At 32.4% G+C, this 16,422-nt stretch overlaps 3 protein-coding genes across 4 annotated transcripts; all 3 read right to left on the bottom strand.

The window, feature by feature from the left end:
- Window positions 1-609: 609 nt before the first annotated feature.
- Window positions 610-7,570, bottom strand: LOC142622500 (uncharacterized). Of its 2 annotated transcripts, XM_075795980.1 has the most exons (16): window positions 7,344-7,570; window positions 7,226-7,254; window positions 6,925-7,036; window positions 6,737-6,834; window positions 4,902-4,998; window positions 4,729-4,818; window positions 4,570-4,632; window positions 4,369-4,443; window positions 4,222-4,287; window positions 4,073-4,150; window positions 3,134-3,244; window positions 2,971-3,048; window positions 2,719-2,838; window positions 1,978-2,021; window positions 1,851-1,878; window positions 610-864 (listed from the first exon to the last, which is right to left on the bottom strand). In XM_075795980.1, the coding sequence occupies exons 1-16, from the start codon at window positions 7,374-7,376 to the stop codon at window positions 850-852; spliced, it is 1,137 nt and encodes a 378-aa protein (XP_075652095.1). In that variant the 5' UTR covers window positions 7,377-7,570; the 3' UTR covers window positions 610-849. The 2 variants fall into 2 exon arrangements, with proteins under 2 accessions (XP_075652095.1, XP_075652096.1); XM_075795981.1 differs by lacking the exon at window positions 1,851-1,878.
- A 5,764-nt stretch (window positions 7,571-13,334) lies between these two features.
- LOC142636188 (uncharacterized) lies at window positions 13,335-13,988 on the bottom strand. The gene has a single exon (XM_075810319.1). It carries the CDS (start codon window positions 13,986-13,988, stop codon window positions 13,335-13,337), a length of 654 nt encoding a protein of 217 aa, XP_075666434.1.
- A 30-nt stretch (window positions 13,989-14,018) lies between these two features.
- Window positions 14,019-16,193, bottom strand: LOC142636182 (uncharacterized). The gene is made up of 2 exons (XM_075810306.1): window positions 16,112-16,193; window positions 14,019-14,515 (listed from the first exon to the last, which is right to left on the bottom strand). Exons 1-2 carry the CDS (start codon window positions 16,191-16,193, stop codon window positions 14,019-14,021), a joined length of 579 nt encoding a protein of 192 aa, XP_075666421.1.
- Window positions 16,194-16,422: the final 229 nt, after the last annotated feature.

The raw sequence follows: 16,422 nt of genomic DNA, 5'->3' as shown, positions 1-16,422 counted from the left end.
TGGAGAGAGACTTTATGTGATGGGAAAAGTCATATAGGTGGGTTCCATTATTTGCTTAATTTTACAAAAATGCCACTGAAACTCAATTCTCAAAAACTGAAAACAACAAAAATTTGCTTTCAATTTTCATAACTTAAACTCATTTTTTTGAATATTGAGCTATAAAAATTGAGTTAAGAAACTAATCCAAACAAAGTTGGTGTGGAGCCCACAAAACTTTGAAAAATGAGTGATGAAAACTGAAAATTGGGCAATGGAAACTCATAAACCAAAAGGGCTCTCAGTTTTCAATTTTTCTAATCATTCCCCGTGGTAGGTATGCAGAATTTCCATATGAAATGGGCTACCATCCTTAATGTCTATTTTGTAAATATTTGGAGGCATTAAAATATGTTGGATTTTGTCATTGGATTATGATTCAGATCCATTAAGAGCAACTACAGGTACCAACCTACCAAAGGCTAACAGGAAATAGCAAAACGTAACAGGTCTTTTCAAGGGCAATGAAAATTATGATGCTAAAGAACCCGGATCATAGGACTTGTGTTAGAAGAATATTAAATTCACCTGCCAACAGCATTATATAAGTTTGAATTTACTAAGTTATTACTGACCGAAAATGATTTGATAAAAGCACTTGTAAGCATACATCACTAGGGGAAATCTAGATACATAATTACAATAACATTACAGCTGAAAACTACCGATTCTAGCTTTTACAAACGTAAGGATCGTTCTGTATACTACAATCAGGAATAAGTATACAAAAATACAAGCTTGCAAGCTGCAACTCATCTCCAAATATGGCAAACCTCAGTTCGAACATGGCCCAAATTTTTGCCTGGCATGTCAATTTCTTACTCCCTGAACATCAAATAGGCTTAAGTCAGACCAACACCACCACAATTGTGGTTGTTATGTTTGACAGCACAATTAAATAAGTTGATTTTTTTCGTAGCTAGTATCTATATATTACATTAGTTTATTCTTTCTTTTTAAAGGGAAAGCTCAAGTTCCCAAGATACTGATGATGTTCTAAATAGCCTGTATCAAACACAAGTGCACGCAGAGAAAGGGAAGAGAGGAGTAGATATAAGCAGCCATTGTCAACAAACCTCCAATCCAAACTTTCAAAGCATGGCTGCAGCAGCTGCTGCAGTCTATCTTTGCACAATATTTACCTAGATTGTATACAAAATCCACCCTTATGCAGGTGCACATACATTAATTATAGAGCTATTGGTATGTAGCCAACTACTAGGGTTCAGAAATGAGGGAAAATTATTTAGTATTCCCAGAGTAAGAAACGTGGTACTCCATCCTCTGAATGGTAGATCCTCCCATGAATTTAATTAGTAAGATCCACCATTGATGTGAGAGAGAATATCATGTCACTGTACTTATAGAATATAGAATAATTACTCAGAAATTAGTGGGCTGAGTATACAAGGTGGGTCATAAGTTTATGAGTCATAAACAGATAACCTTCTGGAACCAAAATCTCAGAATTTGTTTTCATTTCATAAGGTTTAACAATTGACAAAAAACAGAATTTTTTTTTAAAGTAGAAAAGAGCAAATGATCAACATCCCTTGCACAGGAGACTTCCATAATACCCTCAATATTACATCCTAATCAATTCACAAATTTAAGACCACCCTTGTCAAATATTATTTTCAAAAAGCTACTTTTCTACCATCAAAGCACAATCTTGTAAGCTCCAAACACAACCAAGAACTTATCACAATGCAACAAAAATTCAAATAATATATAACTAGCATCAAATTTACAGATTCATTGTTGGAAACCAAATCACAAGAAGAAGAAGAGACAGAATGAATGAATTATACCTCAGCAGGTGATGAAATGATAGAATCCCTATCAGAATTAATATATATAAATATATTAATACCATCCAGTCTCCAGCATAAATATATAAAATATTTCAACAAAAGATGTAAGGGATATGGGGAATACCTTGGCCTCTCAGACTTAGCAAGATGTTTAGACATTATGGATGCCTGAAATGAGAGAATAATTGTGTTTCTACTAATCATCAAACCAAAAAACAAATAAATAAGGGAGGAATGTACTAGATTGTTAAATATTTAAAAAGTGAGCAGTTAAAAAATATCATGGCTCTAGTTATATGAATTGGAATGGAGAAAAACATTGTTGAACAGATCAAATATGTTTTACGAACTCCACTGATAAGACTTTTTAACATCATAATTTTCTTCGTCACTTTGGGAAGTAGGAAACATACTTAGAAAGATGCACCTACCTAAGACCATTTCTATGGATCATTGTACAAAGTCTCAAGAAATTCAAGCTTTATAGATTTAGATTCTGAATGTGACAACTCAAAAGAGAGTTAAATAAACCGATTCCCCTAGCTGTGTGTAAAGTATTTAGATTTAATTAGGATACATGCTCAAAAAACTTGAGTTATAGGAAGTTATAGGTTTTAAGCTACAAAATGAGGAAAGCAAGACACTATGCTAAATTCAATGGACAGAATAATAGGGGATGAACATACAAAGAGGAAATGAACTTTATATTAATAACATATTCGTTTCACTTGGAAGGTACTAAAAAAAATTGCATTATGATAAGCAAGGAGCGGACAATCAAAAAATTCATCTAATTTAGATAATAATCCAAAGAAGAATGCAGTACATCCAATCTCTGATTTGCATAAAAAGAGATAAATAGTACCTGCTCCTGAATTATGCTCCTTGCCTCAACAAGTTGAGCTTCAAGTTCAAGCTCCCTTTCAGTTGCTTCAGAAGTAACTTCTGCATCTTTTTGTGCATCTTGCAATTGACCCATACGCTCCTTCAATTTCCAAAGCATAAAAAGGAAATCATGTTAACAGCTTATCTTGGAATCACGTGATGAGCTGGAAATTGGGAGGGGTGGGGGTGGGGGTGGGGGGGGGGGAAGCGGGGGTGGGGTGGGGGGAAGTACCTTTATGGAAGCCATCTTATTTCGGAGGCTTTCCTCTATTTGATCTCTAGCCATGTGAAAAGGCAGGTCAAAGACATCCTGCAAGCCATGAACTCTTAAATCTTATATACAGTGCTATAGCATAGCAAAAGAAAACACTTCATCCTTTAAAAAGTTTTCATACCGTCTTCCCTCCTAATGGGGACTGCGAGGGGTCAGTATCAACTCTTTCATTGGCAGCCAAAGATTGCTTGGACAACCCATTAGGAGCATTTATAAAATCACGCATATCCACCTGTAAGTCAGTCATGCCTACCGGACGTAAAAACCCATTGACATACCAAAAGAAATGAAAGCTTCTTATGGGGTGGGATGGATCATGCACATTTGCAACTGCACAAACTACAACAAAAATTATTGAAGGCTTTTTCACTCTTTTCTTTCTTTTTTTTTTTCTTTTTTTTTGTTACTAACATAAACAAACTGTACTGCTTAAATAAATCATATACTATATAATAAAAAATTTGTATTACATCATGTGCTTATGCCAAGTGGATGCCCTCATTTCCTTTTCTTTTCTTTTTTTTTTCTTTTTAATCCATACACGGAGCATTGCATGGGCATAGTGCTAGAAATTATGTAATTTGTAATAAAACTTTGTTGAAACTTTGGGAGATACCATGTGACCGTGTTGAAGAATTATACTGGTGACTGTCCACACTTCATTGCATATTATAGTAACAATGCAATGTTCTCTAGTTTTGTAAATTGATGTAAATACTTAAAGGATTTTATTTTAGCAAACCTGCCCAATTTTGTACAAGAAATTAGGTCTCTTTAGCTAAAAGTTACTAATTTAGGCATGTGTGTATTAAAAAGAAGATTATCTTCAATGGTACTTCGTCATGAAACAATAAAATTCAATACACTGGCAACGAAAACCAAGCATCACATTTGTTAGTTTTCTAAAAGAAACAATATAATCCTGAACTCATATAGATATTACATTCACACAAGTACACACTTATCACCGCCGGAAAAGGCGGGGGGGGGTGGCGGGGAGTGCAGTGATGGAAACCCAAAACGGTAACCTTAACAACATTAATAGAATAGTAACATATACCTGCATTGATCGCAGTAATGCCCTTAAATCAGTATTCTCCGCCATCAATTCCTGATTTTTTGCCTCATACGCATCCACCTGCAAAGAGTATGTTAATAGTAAATAATCTAGTTGCTGTATAATATAAACAAGCCAACCCAGATGCATACAATCTTTTTATAGAAATCATTGTCAGCCTTTTTCCCATTCCATGTTCCACGTTGTCGCCCTTCTTTCTGTTTAGACATGTATACAAATCATTAGATGGATAAAATAAAAAATAAGTAGTCCTATCACTATTGCCGGCCAATAAATACCTGAAGCAAATTCATTATCTCCATGCCTGATCTTGATTCCTTCTTTTTCTCCATCAACACTTGATTTAGCCTTTCCTGGAAGAAAAACATAATGATTCCACATGCCAATATCAATTATCTTAAACAATTTATAAAAAATCCTACTATATGAACAACTATAGGTTACTCCCAGTAGTAAAAAGCATTTAGAAAATACTGCACCTGCAACTTTATATACTCTTTTTCTTTTTTCTTCATCTCATGTATCTGTTGAGTCCTCACTTGCTTTTGCAACATCAAAATATGATAGCAATATTGTCAGGATTTGTTTGATTTCATGTAGTAGATAGCAAAAGAACTCCAATACATCAGCGTCCTAACCTGATTACCAATTACCATTCTTTGGAACTCATCTCGCTCCTGCTGTAACTTTTCAATCTGGGCCTTAAAAGCTGCCGTGGCTTTGGCTTCCTATATAAAATTACCAAAAGATCTCAACAAAAGGATCAAACAGATAACACAACTTCAGTTTGACAAAATAGTGAATTCCTAACCGTTCGTGTAATGGTTGCTATCTCCCTATCTTTGGCTTGTATCTGTGCCTCAAGCCTCTCAACCTTAGCCTCTAATCTTGATATATCTGATAGTAGCCTATAACATAAAAAAATAATAATAATAATAATAAGTAATATATTGGAAACAGGATTTCTAAAATTCCCATTTTCACTCGGGAAAATTTGAATGTAAAACCTTCCCCAATGCCACCATCTATTATGTTCACGTATGCCATTACAAATGGACTAAAATCAGGTGCTTGGTTTGAAATAGCAACTAGTTCACCACGATAAAAGAGCTTTTAAGGGGTTCTTAAAGCTGAAAATAACCATATGGCTAAGTGTTCGTCTGGTTGTCTAACATAAAAGAGCTTCAATGGGGTGTCTGGCAGCCTACTAAAAAATAGCTTTTAGGAAAATCTCTATAATTCATTATTCATACTTGTAAATCTAGAACTTTAAAGAAGTATTCACCGTAATTTGCCAAACACTTAAAACACCAAAGAGCTTCTCAGATAAAATTCTATACCGCAAAAGCTCTACTTCCTACACCATTGACAAATAAGCACTAAAGCTGAAATTTAGAGCTTTAGGAAAAAGTTCTACAATTCTCCGTTCATGCTCTATAAATCTTGAACTTTAATTCATTGTAATTTGCAGGACCGGCCCTAGGCCTAGGCCACCGCCTAGGGCCCCTTACTAGAGGAAGGCCCAAAATTTTGGGGCAAAAATTGATATATTTAAATGGAGATATAGGAAAAAAAAATAGTTTTATAATTTTCCTCTACTTTTAAGAAGTTCCAAAGAATTGAGTAATGTTAGAGATAATACAACTTTAAATACATGGGTATTACAAATAGAGTAATGTTATAGTTACAAACTATTATTGTGGCCAACTTCTTACCGCTTCTCATCTGAGCCTACCGATAACATCACTTTTTTATTTATTTATAAGCATTCACCACATCATTAGATTGTAAAAGTTTTTGTAAAAAAATTTATATCTCTAGCATTTTCCCTTACAAATATATGTATCACTAATCGCAAAAAATAATTCAGATAGGAAAATGCTAGAAATATTATTAATTTTACTTGCAAACTTTACAAATTGATATGACAATTAATATGATACATGGACGTTAATAACTTATTAAATGCATTTTTGATTTTTTTTTTTTTGTGATTAATAATACATCTTTGTAAGCCTCATGTTGTAAAATTTATAATATCCCCAACATCATTCATTTAAATACTTGTTTATTATCTTCTTAAAGTGTCACTAATCGCATTCATTTCTCCATCATTTGAAAGTTTTTTTTAGTAAAATTTGTTATAGCTTTAGCATTTTTCCAACAAAAAAAAAAAGACATATTATGAAATAAAAGGAATAGATTTTTGTTATAAAAATTATGATATTAAATACTAGTTAAATATTATTTAAGTGATAACAAAAAGGCCTCATTTAAAGATATCGCCTTAGCCATCCAAATTTGTTGGGCCGCCCATGGTAATTTGCCAAACACTAAAGAGATTTTCAGTTAAGTTGTATATCACAGAAGCTCTTCTGCTAAAGCTACATAGTTAAAGCTCTACTTCCTACAGCAATGCCAGAGAAGCACACAATATGCCTATAGGAATGAATGGATATGAAAATGAACATCAAATTCGTAAAAAGTAAACGCCAGGACAGATCAACTTTCCCCAATGCACAATCTAAACGAATATCATTTAACCGAATTTTGATGAACTAGACATGACACAGATGCAGCATTTCGTATAAAAGAATCAAAGTGAATTTGAAGCAATTGAACATGTTATAGCAATTCCAACAGTACCGCTGTCTTTGCTCGTTAGCAGAGTCTCTGAATTCAACATCGCGCTGCCTCTGCTGAAGCAACGAGTATATACAATTGCAAGTCCTCGCGATCGAAACCTAAAATAAATAAATAAACAAACAAACATAAGTTTCGATTGAATCAAAGCAAAAAAAAAAAAAAACGAAGGAATCAAAACGAAAACTCACCGGATCATTGGCGAAGAGATCGAGCGAAGCCGGAAATCCATACGTAACAAGCGTTTGGTTCAAGTACTTTGAGCAGTGGTCCAAGTTTCCAACATCAGCAAATGCGTACTCTCTGAAACAAGCAAACACAAAATCAAAAACCCTAGAAATCAGCAAGGTAACACACAAAGACAGATAGATACAGAAAACTCACTCCGGAAGTACAAGTACAGATCAAAACCCTAGAGAGCGAGCGAGAGATCAAAATGCAAATGCAGATATATATATAGATATACTTCGTGGTGTATGTATATATACTCACCCGGTTGTGAAGGCAGAAGGAGGAGGTGACTGCGAAGAAGAGAGAGAGAGAGAGAGAGTTAGAGTGAGAAAATGAGAGAGAATTGGAAGAGCATTGTTAGGGATTAGAAGGATCGTACTCTAAGATCGAAGTCTGCGTCAGTCGCTGGCATTGTTGAGAGCTTAAAGAGAGAGAGAATGAGAGAATGAGAGAGTCTCTCTCAGTTAGATCTGACCTCGGAGCGACGAAAAAATTTTGAAAATTGAAAAAAAAAAAAAAAACGTTTGGAGGTGATGGAAATGAAAATATCTGAAACGGACTCGTTTTGGACTTTTTGATTTGGAGGGACACTCATTTGACACTCACAGTCACGGGTGGTAGTTTAAATTAGACTTAAAGGCTGATTTAAGTCCGAAGGGTTTGGGTATGCTGTGGTTGGATGTACTGAGGTTTTGTACAGTCTACCTATTATGTTGGTGTGTTTGGACAGTGTTGTCGACGTGGTGGTATTTGGTTGGGTGATAGTTGTTTCACTGAATTTGTTGGGTGCGGAGGATTGTGACTCGATAGGGCTTTTCGCTTTTGCGCATGGCGCCACAGGGACAGGCCCACAAGCCTCAAAAGAAGCACGCTTATGGTTTGGGTTCCGTGCCACAACAACATCCTAATGGACCGGACCTGACCCGGCGGTAAATGAATCAAATATTTTGGGAAGCTTGACCCAAGCTTTAGTCCATCGATTCCTTCTCAAAATAAAAAATAAAAACTTTTGCAATCCTAATCTTAACAATTAGTTAATTACTAATCACATGGGTTTAAATTAACTTAACTAATAAAGTCTCTTGTTTAACTTAACTAATAAAGTCTCTTGTCATTGAATAAGAGAATTAGAATTTGAACTCTACTAATATCATCAAGTAAATGTCATAAGTTCAAATTATATTGTATCTATTAATAATAATTTTTTTAAAAAAAATAATTAATAATCTCAAATTTTCACATGTTTCTAGGAAGGCTCAAACTTTCTCGTAAAGTCATTATCTAAAAGCATTCCCATCCGCTTTTTACAAAATATCTCATATTTCCATCTCAAAACTACTTTATTTATTATACTATATCATTTTACAATACACTCAACATTTCAATTTTTATTTTATCATATAACATATCAAAATAATATATCTAGACAGCAAAATAATATAGGAAAGTGCTAACAGATGCCCTTAGGGCAATGATTAACAATTCATTAAAATAAAGTTTTTATGATAAAAGAAAAAAAAAACAATTAATATTTTGACAGTTTTTTTTATTTCTCATAAAAGTAGTGTTAAAATTTTGTTAAAATGAATTGTTAACTATTGTCCCTAGAATACTTGTTAACATGACCCAATAATATAACTCAAAACCTTATAAAACTCAAAGTCAATAAAAGAGGGAAACAAGATGATCAAAAGAAAGAGGCTAAATGAATAAAACGGAATAAAATAAATAAATACAAGCTACTACAATAAGTTGCATATATAAGAGTCTACTGTAGTAGTATTGTAAATTTTTTAAGGATATAAAAACTGGATAAAGCATCATTTTAGTGTCTGTGAATTGTAAAATACCATTTTGGAGCTTTTACAAGCCCCAATACTAATGCTCTAAAAGAGGAAAGAACACCATTTGATCACAACTACATATTTTATTGAATATTGATTAATTAAGGGAAATTATTTTTTACACTTATCTTTTATTTTTCCACATTAATACGTACTAGTGTGTAACCCCATGCATATGCACAGATACATTTAAAAACAATCAATATTACATATATATAATTTAGAATCTAATTAGATCTAGACTCTTCTGTTTCTACATTCAATAATTAATTTGCCACAAAAATTAAAAAAAATTAGATGGAACACATGTGCAAAATTGAACTCCAATTAAAATTCAATTTAGAATCTAATTGAATTTAGACTTTTTAATTTTTGCATCTAATAATTCACTTGACACAGAAATTTAAAAATTAGATGAGACACATGACGTAAAATTAGACTCAGTTTAGAATTTAATTGGATTTTTTCTTAACTTTAACTATTAATATATGTGTGTATATATATATATATATATATATGACTCATAAACTTAAACTGCTTTTAGTTATACAAAAAAAGGCTCATAAATATAAAATTATTCAAAAATTATATTTTTTATGGTTTACTTATATTGGACTCCACTTTTTTATACTAAATTAACTCATTTGACACAAAAATTAAAAAACTTAGATTAAATGGGACATATGGCACAAAATTAAACTCCAATTGAAATCCAATTTTTACATTTAATTAACTCATTTGATATAAAAATTTAAAAACTTAGATTAGATGGGACACATAGCGTAAAATTAGACTCTAATTTAATTCCAATTTGAAATCTAATTGGATTTTTTCTCAGCTTACATATTATTATATATAGATATATATATATATATATATGTGTGTGTGTGTGTGTGTGTGTGTGTGTATGTATGTACGTATGTATTTATAGATGACTTATAAATTTGAAATTTTTGTAGTTATATAATTATGTTTTGGACTCCTCGTTTTCTACACTAAATTAACTAATTTGGCACAAAATTTTAAAAATTTAGATTGAATGGGACACGTGGCACAAAATTAAACTCTAATTGAAATACAATTTTTACACTAAATTAACTCACTTGGCACAAAATTCTAACATTTAGATTAGATGAGACACATGGCGCAAAATTAGACTCTAATTGAATTCCAATTTGAAATTTAATTGGATTTTCTCTCTGTTTTACCTATTATTATTATTATATATATATATTACATGATGTGATGCATAATGAATCCCGCAACATTTCACATAATCACATGAAAACAAATAAAAAATGAGTGATGCACAAAAGAATTTGTTCACCATCTATAAATTCTAGACACGTTCTTTTTTCCCTTGAATCCATCTATGTCAAATTAAATTTTAATGTGAACTAAATTGAGTGTCCGTTTAATAACAACTTATTTAACTGAAATTGAAAACTTTTTGTTGAAAGTATTGTAAATTAAGGTAAAAATTAGCTGAATAGTGCAGTGAGACCTGTGAATAGTATCAAAAAGTGCAGTGAGACCTATAAATAGTAGCAAAAATAAACTAAAAGTAGAGATAAGCTGAAACATTTAGCTCATCCCAAACACACACTGAATTTAAAAAACAAAAATAATAATTAGTGTTAGAGATATTAGCCTAATGTAATAGGCTAAACCACAATCCTTCTAGTTTAGGATTTAGCCTACTCTATATACTCATGTTAACAACAACCTCTACTTAGGCAACCTACCTTGAACTAGCGAAAGTGAAAATCACATTTAAACATTGAGCTAACATATCTCTAATAATTAGAATGAGTTCACCTCAAATTTGTTTACAGGGAAAAAAAACAACTACAAAAAATTCAAATATTAACTTCACTCCCCCCTCCCCACCCCCACACCCAATTGATTAATCATTATAATCTAAACAAATGGATCTATGTGAACTCACTTAGGGCTATAAATTAATGAATCGATATGTTTATGAATAGTTCAAGCTCAACTCATGAAAAAGCTTGTTTATTATTTGTTTAGCAACTTTAGTCTAAGTTTAGACTTTACTATTAAACAAGCTAATCAGAAACATAATAATGTGTTACAGATATTAACTTCACTCCCCAATAATGTGTTACAAATATTGACTTCATGCCCTCCCCCGCCCCCCCCCCCCCCCCCCACACCACCACTCCTAAATTGATTGACCAGTGACTTTTTTTCCAAAGGACATTTCTCATTAAACATTTACATTTTAAACAAATGGATCTATGTTAACTCACTTAGAGCTACAAATTAATGAATCAATATGTTTATGGATAGTTCAAGCTCAACTCGTGACAAATTTATTATTTGTTTAAAAACAAGTTAAACTCTAGTCTAAGTTTAGATTCGACTATTAAACGAGCTAATCTAAAATATAGCAATGTGTTACAAATATTAACTTCACTCCCCCACCTCCACCCTCAGCCCTACCCCTACCTCTAAACTGATTGACCATTGACTTTTTTACAAAGGAAATCTCTCATTAAACGCTTATAGTCTAAACAAATGGATCTATGTTAACTCACCTATGGCTATAAATTAATGAATCAATATTTTTATGAACAGTTCAAGCTCAACTTGTGAAAAAAATTTGTTTATTATTTGGTTATGAGCTTGAGCTTGTATTCAAAATAAAATTAGATAAAAATGCCTAAAATTTTAATACTCGGTTTGACTTGGCTCATTTATAGTCATAAACTCACTCATCAGAGTATTTGCTATTAATAATATCTTCCAGTGGATTTTGTATAGGTTGGATGATTAGATCATGAGGAATTGTAATGTTATTGTCACCATCACCTTCTCCCAAATCACCATTACCTATTTTTAAAATACATTCACTAAAGTCTTGTGTAGATGATTCTTGCATTTCACTCATACTGTTCTACGTTAAGTGTCATATTTTGTTGTAATTTAAAGACATGACAATAATTCCATAAATGTGACAGACAAATTGCAGATTGGACAATATCTTCAAGTCTTCCCTTTTTTCACAATTGGAAGTATTTGTCAAAAATCACCACCTAAAACCACAACTTTACCACCAAAAGGTTTTTCCAAATTCTTTGGATCTTCAATTTGCAGTATATCTTGAAGGCTGCAATTAACAGCTTCGAATCAATTTCTATGTGCCATTGGTGCCTCATCCCAAAGTATTATACTTGTTTTCAAAAGAAGTTCTGTTGTTTGTGTTTTTTGCTTTATTTCACAAGTTGACTCATCATTGACATTAATCGGGATGTGAAATTGTGAATGTGTTGTCCGGCCACGAGGAAGTAATAGAGCAACAATACCTGAAAAAGCAACTACAAGAGCAATTTTTCTTTTTGATCTTACAGTAGCCAAATTGTTCTATAAAGATATGTTTTTCCCATTCCACTATGACCATAGATGAAAAACATGCCCCACTTTCAGAAAAAATAGCTTCCATTATAGAATTATAGATAGTTCTTTGTTCATTGTTGAGGCCAGATATCAAGATCTCATGTTTTCTTTGTAAACTTCCTATATCATATGACATTTCTTCTTCAATAAGTCTATTTCCTTTATGAATAAGAATATTTACATCTAGCTGAGGCATCTGAGGATAGTCTTTCAAAGATTTCCCATATTGTTGGAGGATTTGGTCAATTTCATATAAGCCATAATTTTTCAATTGACTATCAGATAATATCAGATCATGAAAATGGGAGATGTGTCTTTGTCTATTAAGTATATCTTTGGTAAGATTTTTCCAATTAGAATCCCAAAAAGTTAAAGGATCAAATACTTCACAAAACATGAGTCTGGTAATAAATAGTTGGCGTAATTGCTTGCCATTGGCCCAATGTGCAACTTCAATTATGCATTCACGTCATTCGTTATCATCATCTAGAAGCCCAAGTGCATAACATGCATCTTTATAAGTAGGATAAGTAATATTTTTTACAGTCATTATCTCTTTAAAGTTTCTTGGGCCTTTGACAATGCTAAGCAACATTCTCAAGTAAAATTGATCTCCACTTGAAGGGTAAGCAATATATACTCTTTCAATACATTTTCTACCTTTTCTTCGTTTCCATTGCCTAACATTTTTATGCCATACCCATTTTGTAGGAAATTCAGCATAAGTTAACTCACGAGCATCTTCAAAAGCTTCATTAGTTTTCATCCATTCGGTAAACTGTGTCTTTGATTTCTGGCCTTTGTAAAATGTTGTCCAAATTTGCATTTTCTAGATATAAAATGGGATTTTCATTTTCCAAATGAAAGTTTAATCTTTCAACTAGTGGATTTCGAAACTGAATCGAAAATTCAAATATTCTCCAACATGCTTCAAAAGCTGAAATATACCTACAGTCCAAATATGCTTTGGTCTCATCAACAACAATGCTTGGTTGTTGTTTGTCATTATCAGTACCTGACAGATTCTCTTGTAAAACAATTGTGACTCTATCTGGTCCTTTATTTATGTATTTAAACAAATATTTGATCGTTCGAGATCTATTGCATCACTCCACATTCAATTGTGACTGGTACTTTACTAGTGAGTCTACATTATATGGCACAACATACCGATTATCCAAAGTAATTCCAATTTTTACTATTGTTTTCCCATCATTTCTTCTTCTATAAATGGGGAAACCTTCTTCAACGATAGTTGTCTCTTCATAAATTTTTGTTGGAAAATGTTTTGTACATTTATCATTAACCATACAGGGTGATCTTGGGTTTGCATATCCACATGACTCATGCATCATAAACTGTTTTACATCTTCATAAGCAATTGGATCTTCATGTGGATCTGGTATTTCTGTTGTGAGAATACTATCTATGTCTGCTGGACTTGGGCACTTATCTTTTGAATCCAAGAAAAGGAGAATATGTGCATGCGAAAGTCCTCTTTTTTGAAATTTGATTGTGTATACTATTGCAATGACTCTTCCAAAATGGGATTCATGCCTCAAATCATGTAATAATTCATCCAAATTTATTTTAAAAACCCTTGTTATAATATCTGGTCGGTCCTCAACATTCTGGCCTTCTATAAATTCCAAGTACTGAGTGATTTCAAACCATTTTGGATTGCAAGTAAATGTCATAAACAGATCTAGATATCCCACCTTTCTACATATAGCCACTGCATCTTGATAGTTCTGAGCCATGTATCTGGGGCTTCCAGTAAAAGAGGAAGGTTAGATTATCCGCTTTCCTATTGTTTTTGGATTTGTATCACCACGAAGCACAGCATCTTTAAGCCCACCATATAGTTCAGATCTTAATTTCAGTTGGTTTTGTCTTACCCATTGTAATCTTTCCTCTTCAATGGAAGTATAGGCATCGACTATGAATTGTTGAAAAAGCCTTCCACCAAGCAACAATGTGTTACCCTCATGAGATCGTTGTTGAAGTCTAGAAGCATAGTATTCCCTCATTGTTATTGATTCTCTTTTTTTAGATCTTGTTCCATCAAAATTCTTATAAGGTATATCAGACCTATACCGATCCTCGCCATAAGGGAAAAGCAATGGATATTGTAAAGCCATATAGCTCAAATGACTCCCATATATACGCTGCAATCCTGAACTTTGGTTTCCAACAATAATATCCCTTTCACAATTTTCGGTATTTAAATCTCCAACAATAATAGCAGCAACTTCAGAAGTATCAGGCAAGTTATATTGTCTAGAATCTAAAGAGATAGCCTATTAAAATGGATATAGATGTTTTTCCCCAGCGTCTTGCCTACTCTTTTTGCTGTATAATGTTGTTTGGGACATATTTGAGAAAAATGGCCGAAAATGCTATAACAAGCCCAAAAATCCTTCAAATTCTTTGAAGTGTGATTAAATTGAGAAATTCAAGCTCTACTTACAATATCCAAAAGTAGCAAAACACTTTTACAAAATAACTATGAAAACTATCTCCAACTTACAACATAAATGAGAAAGTTAAGAGAATTGGAAAGGGAAAGAGATGACTCTTTGGTACTCAAAAGAGATTTGGTTTAGTTGAGTTGAAGTTGTGCAAATTCTTCGTTAAAACGATCATCAACAAATGTTCTTCAAGCAACTCCAATGGTCAATCGTATGATTCGTATCTTTTTTTTTTCCCGGTTTTGAATGAATATTAACATTAAACCTTCCCAACTTTTTAATTATCAACTAATCTCTTTTAATATTCAATTAAGACGTTTATGGCTTAAATCTCTTATTGCGCAACTATCTAACCAAAAAAATTGTTAACATTGAACTTTGTTTTCTTGAATTAAAGGAGTTCCCAACTATTCTTCAACGTTCTCATTTTTTTTTTTTGTTGATAATTTCATATATAAACGCTTTCTTTAAAATTTTGATCAATGCTCTTAAAATCAAACGCACCAAACGTCCACACCATAATACTAATCACTAAATAAGATAACTCTACATTTCGTATGGCAGGGCACATTAGATTTAGGTGACTATTTACATCTAAAATGGAGGTGAAGGGTCCCTCTGAATTAGTTTATTTTTGTTGGCCTACTTTTCGTATGTATTTAAAATTTAAAAAGTGAGGTAGAAATAAGTTGAACAAGAATAAATTTTGAGTGCTTGAGATAGTTGTGGCTTATTAAACAATTAATGTACTAATGAGCTGGGTGTTTGGTATAGTGGACTCAAAGAGATACATTGTCAGCATTAATTTTTTTCTTTTCAAATTCAAAGACTTTAATCAGTACTCAAAGTAGATCCATAGATTTCAGTGTTGGAAAACATGGAATTTTACCCAATGAGGTTAGAGCATTTTCTCAATGCAAAATACAAAAAAGGGTTCAATTTCACACATTTCAGTTCTAAAATCATTCACATTAATCAATCTAAAAATATATAAATTTGCAAAGTTTCTACAATTTCAATGTAAATTTACGCTAGCATTATTCATATTTATTTTTTTTCTTTACATATCTCAATAATGAAGGAAGATAATAGATAATGGTTGTTTATGTAAAAAAAGAAAAACAACTAAAAAAATTATGAAAATTGATATTTTATAAAATATAGTGTAGAATGGTGAAGTGTTTCTTCTAAGCCTAGTGCTCTCAGAGAGGCTTTAAGTATTTTTGTTTGGTGTTTTTTGTCTTTTGCTTTGCTTTCTGCTTAGGGTTGCTAGCATGTGTAGCTGTTTTTTGGTTGTTGCTTTGTTTCTTCTTTTTTTTTTCCTTTTCAATGATAGTTTACGTTTCAGCACCAAAAATAAAAAGAAAGAAAAAAAGCCTTAAAATTAAGGTGACGAAGTGAGAACAAGTGACCTAGAACCATATTAAAGTCAGGCTGTAGATGCACACGCTGACCATGAGAATCTCTATAGAACCATCCCAATGGGTTCTTCATATTTTAATTTTTATAGACAAGAGACCAAAAAATGTGACAGTTGATAATTTCGCAAATTATAAATTATAAGCGGTAAGTAAAATTCAGCAAAAAAAATAAGTGGTTAGTAAAAAGTGAGGCCGGTGGTGTACCTAAAAGAAAACTAAAGCTTACAAACTCATAAATGAGACCCATAAATGTTGTGAAATTTTTTTTTGTCTATGTTGCTTTATAGATCAATGTAGAGACG

The sequence above is a fragment of the Castanea sativa genome, chromosome 1 (assembly GCF_040712315.1).
Source record: "Castanea sativa cultivar Marrone di Chiusa Pesio chromosome 1, ASM4071231v1".
NCBI lineage: Eukaryota > Viridiplantae > Streptophyta > Magnoliopsida > Fagales > Fagaceae > Castanea > Castanea sativa.
Note: the sequence above shows the minus strand (reverse complement) of the source record. Positions and strands in the feature narration are given on the sequence as shown.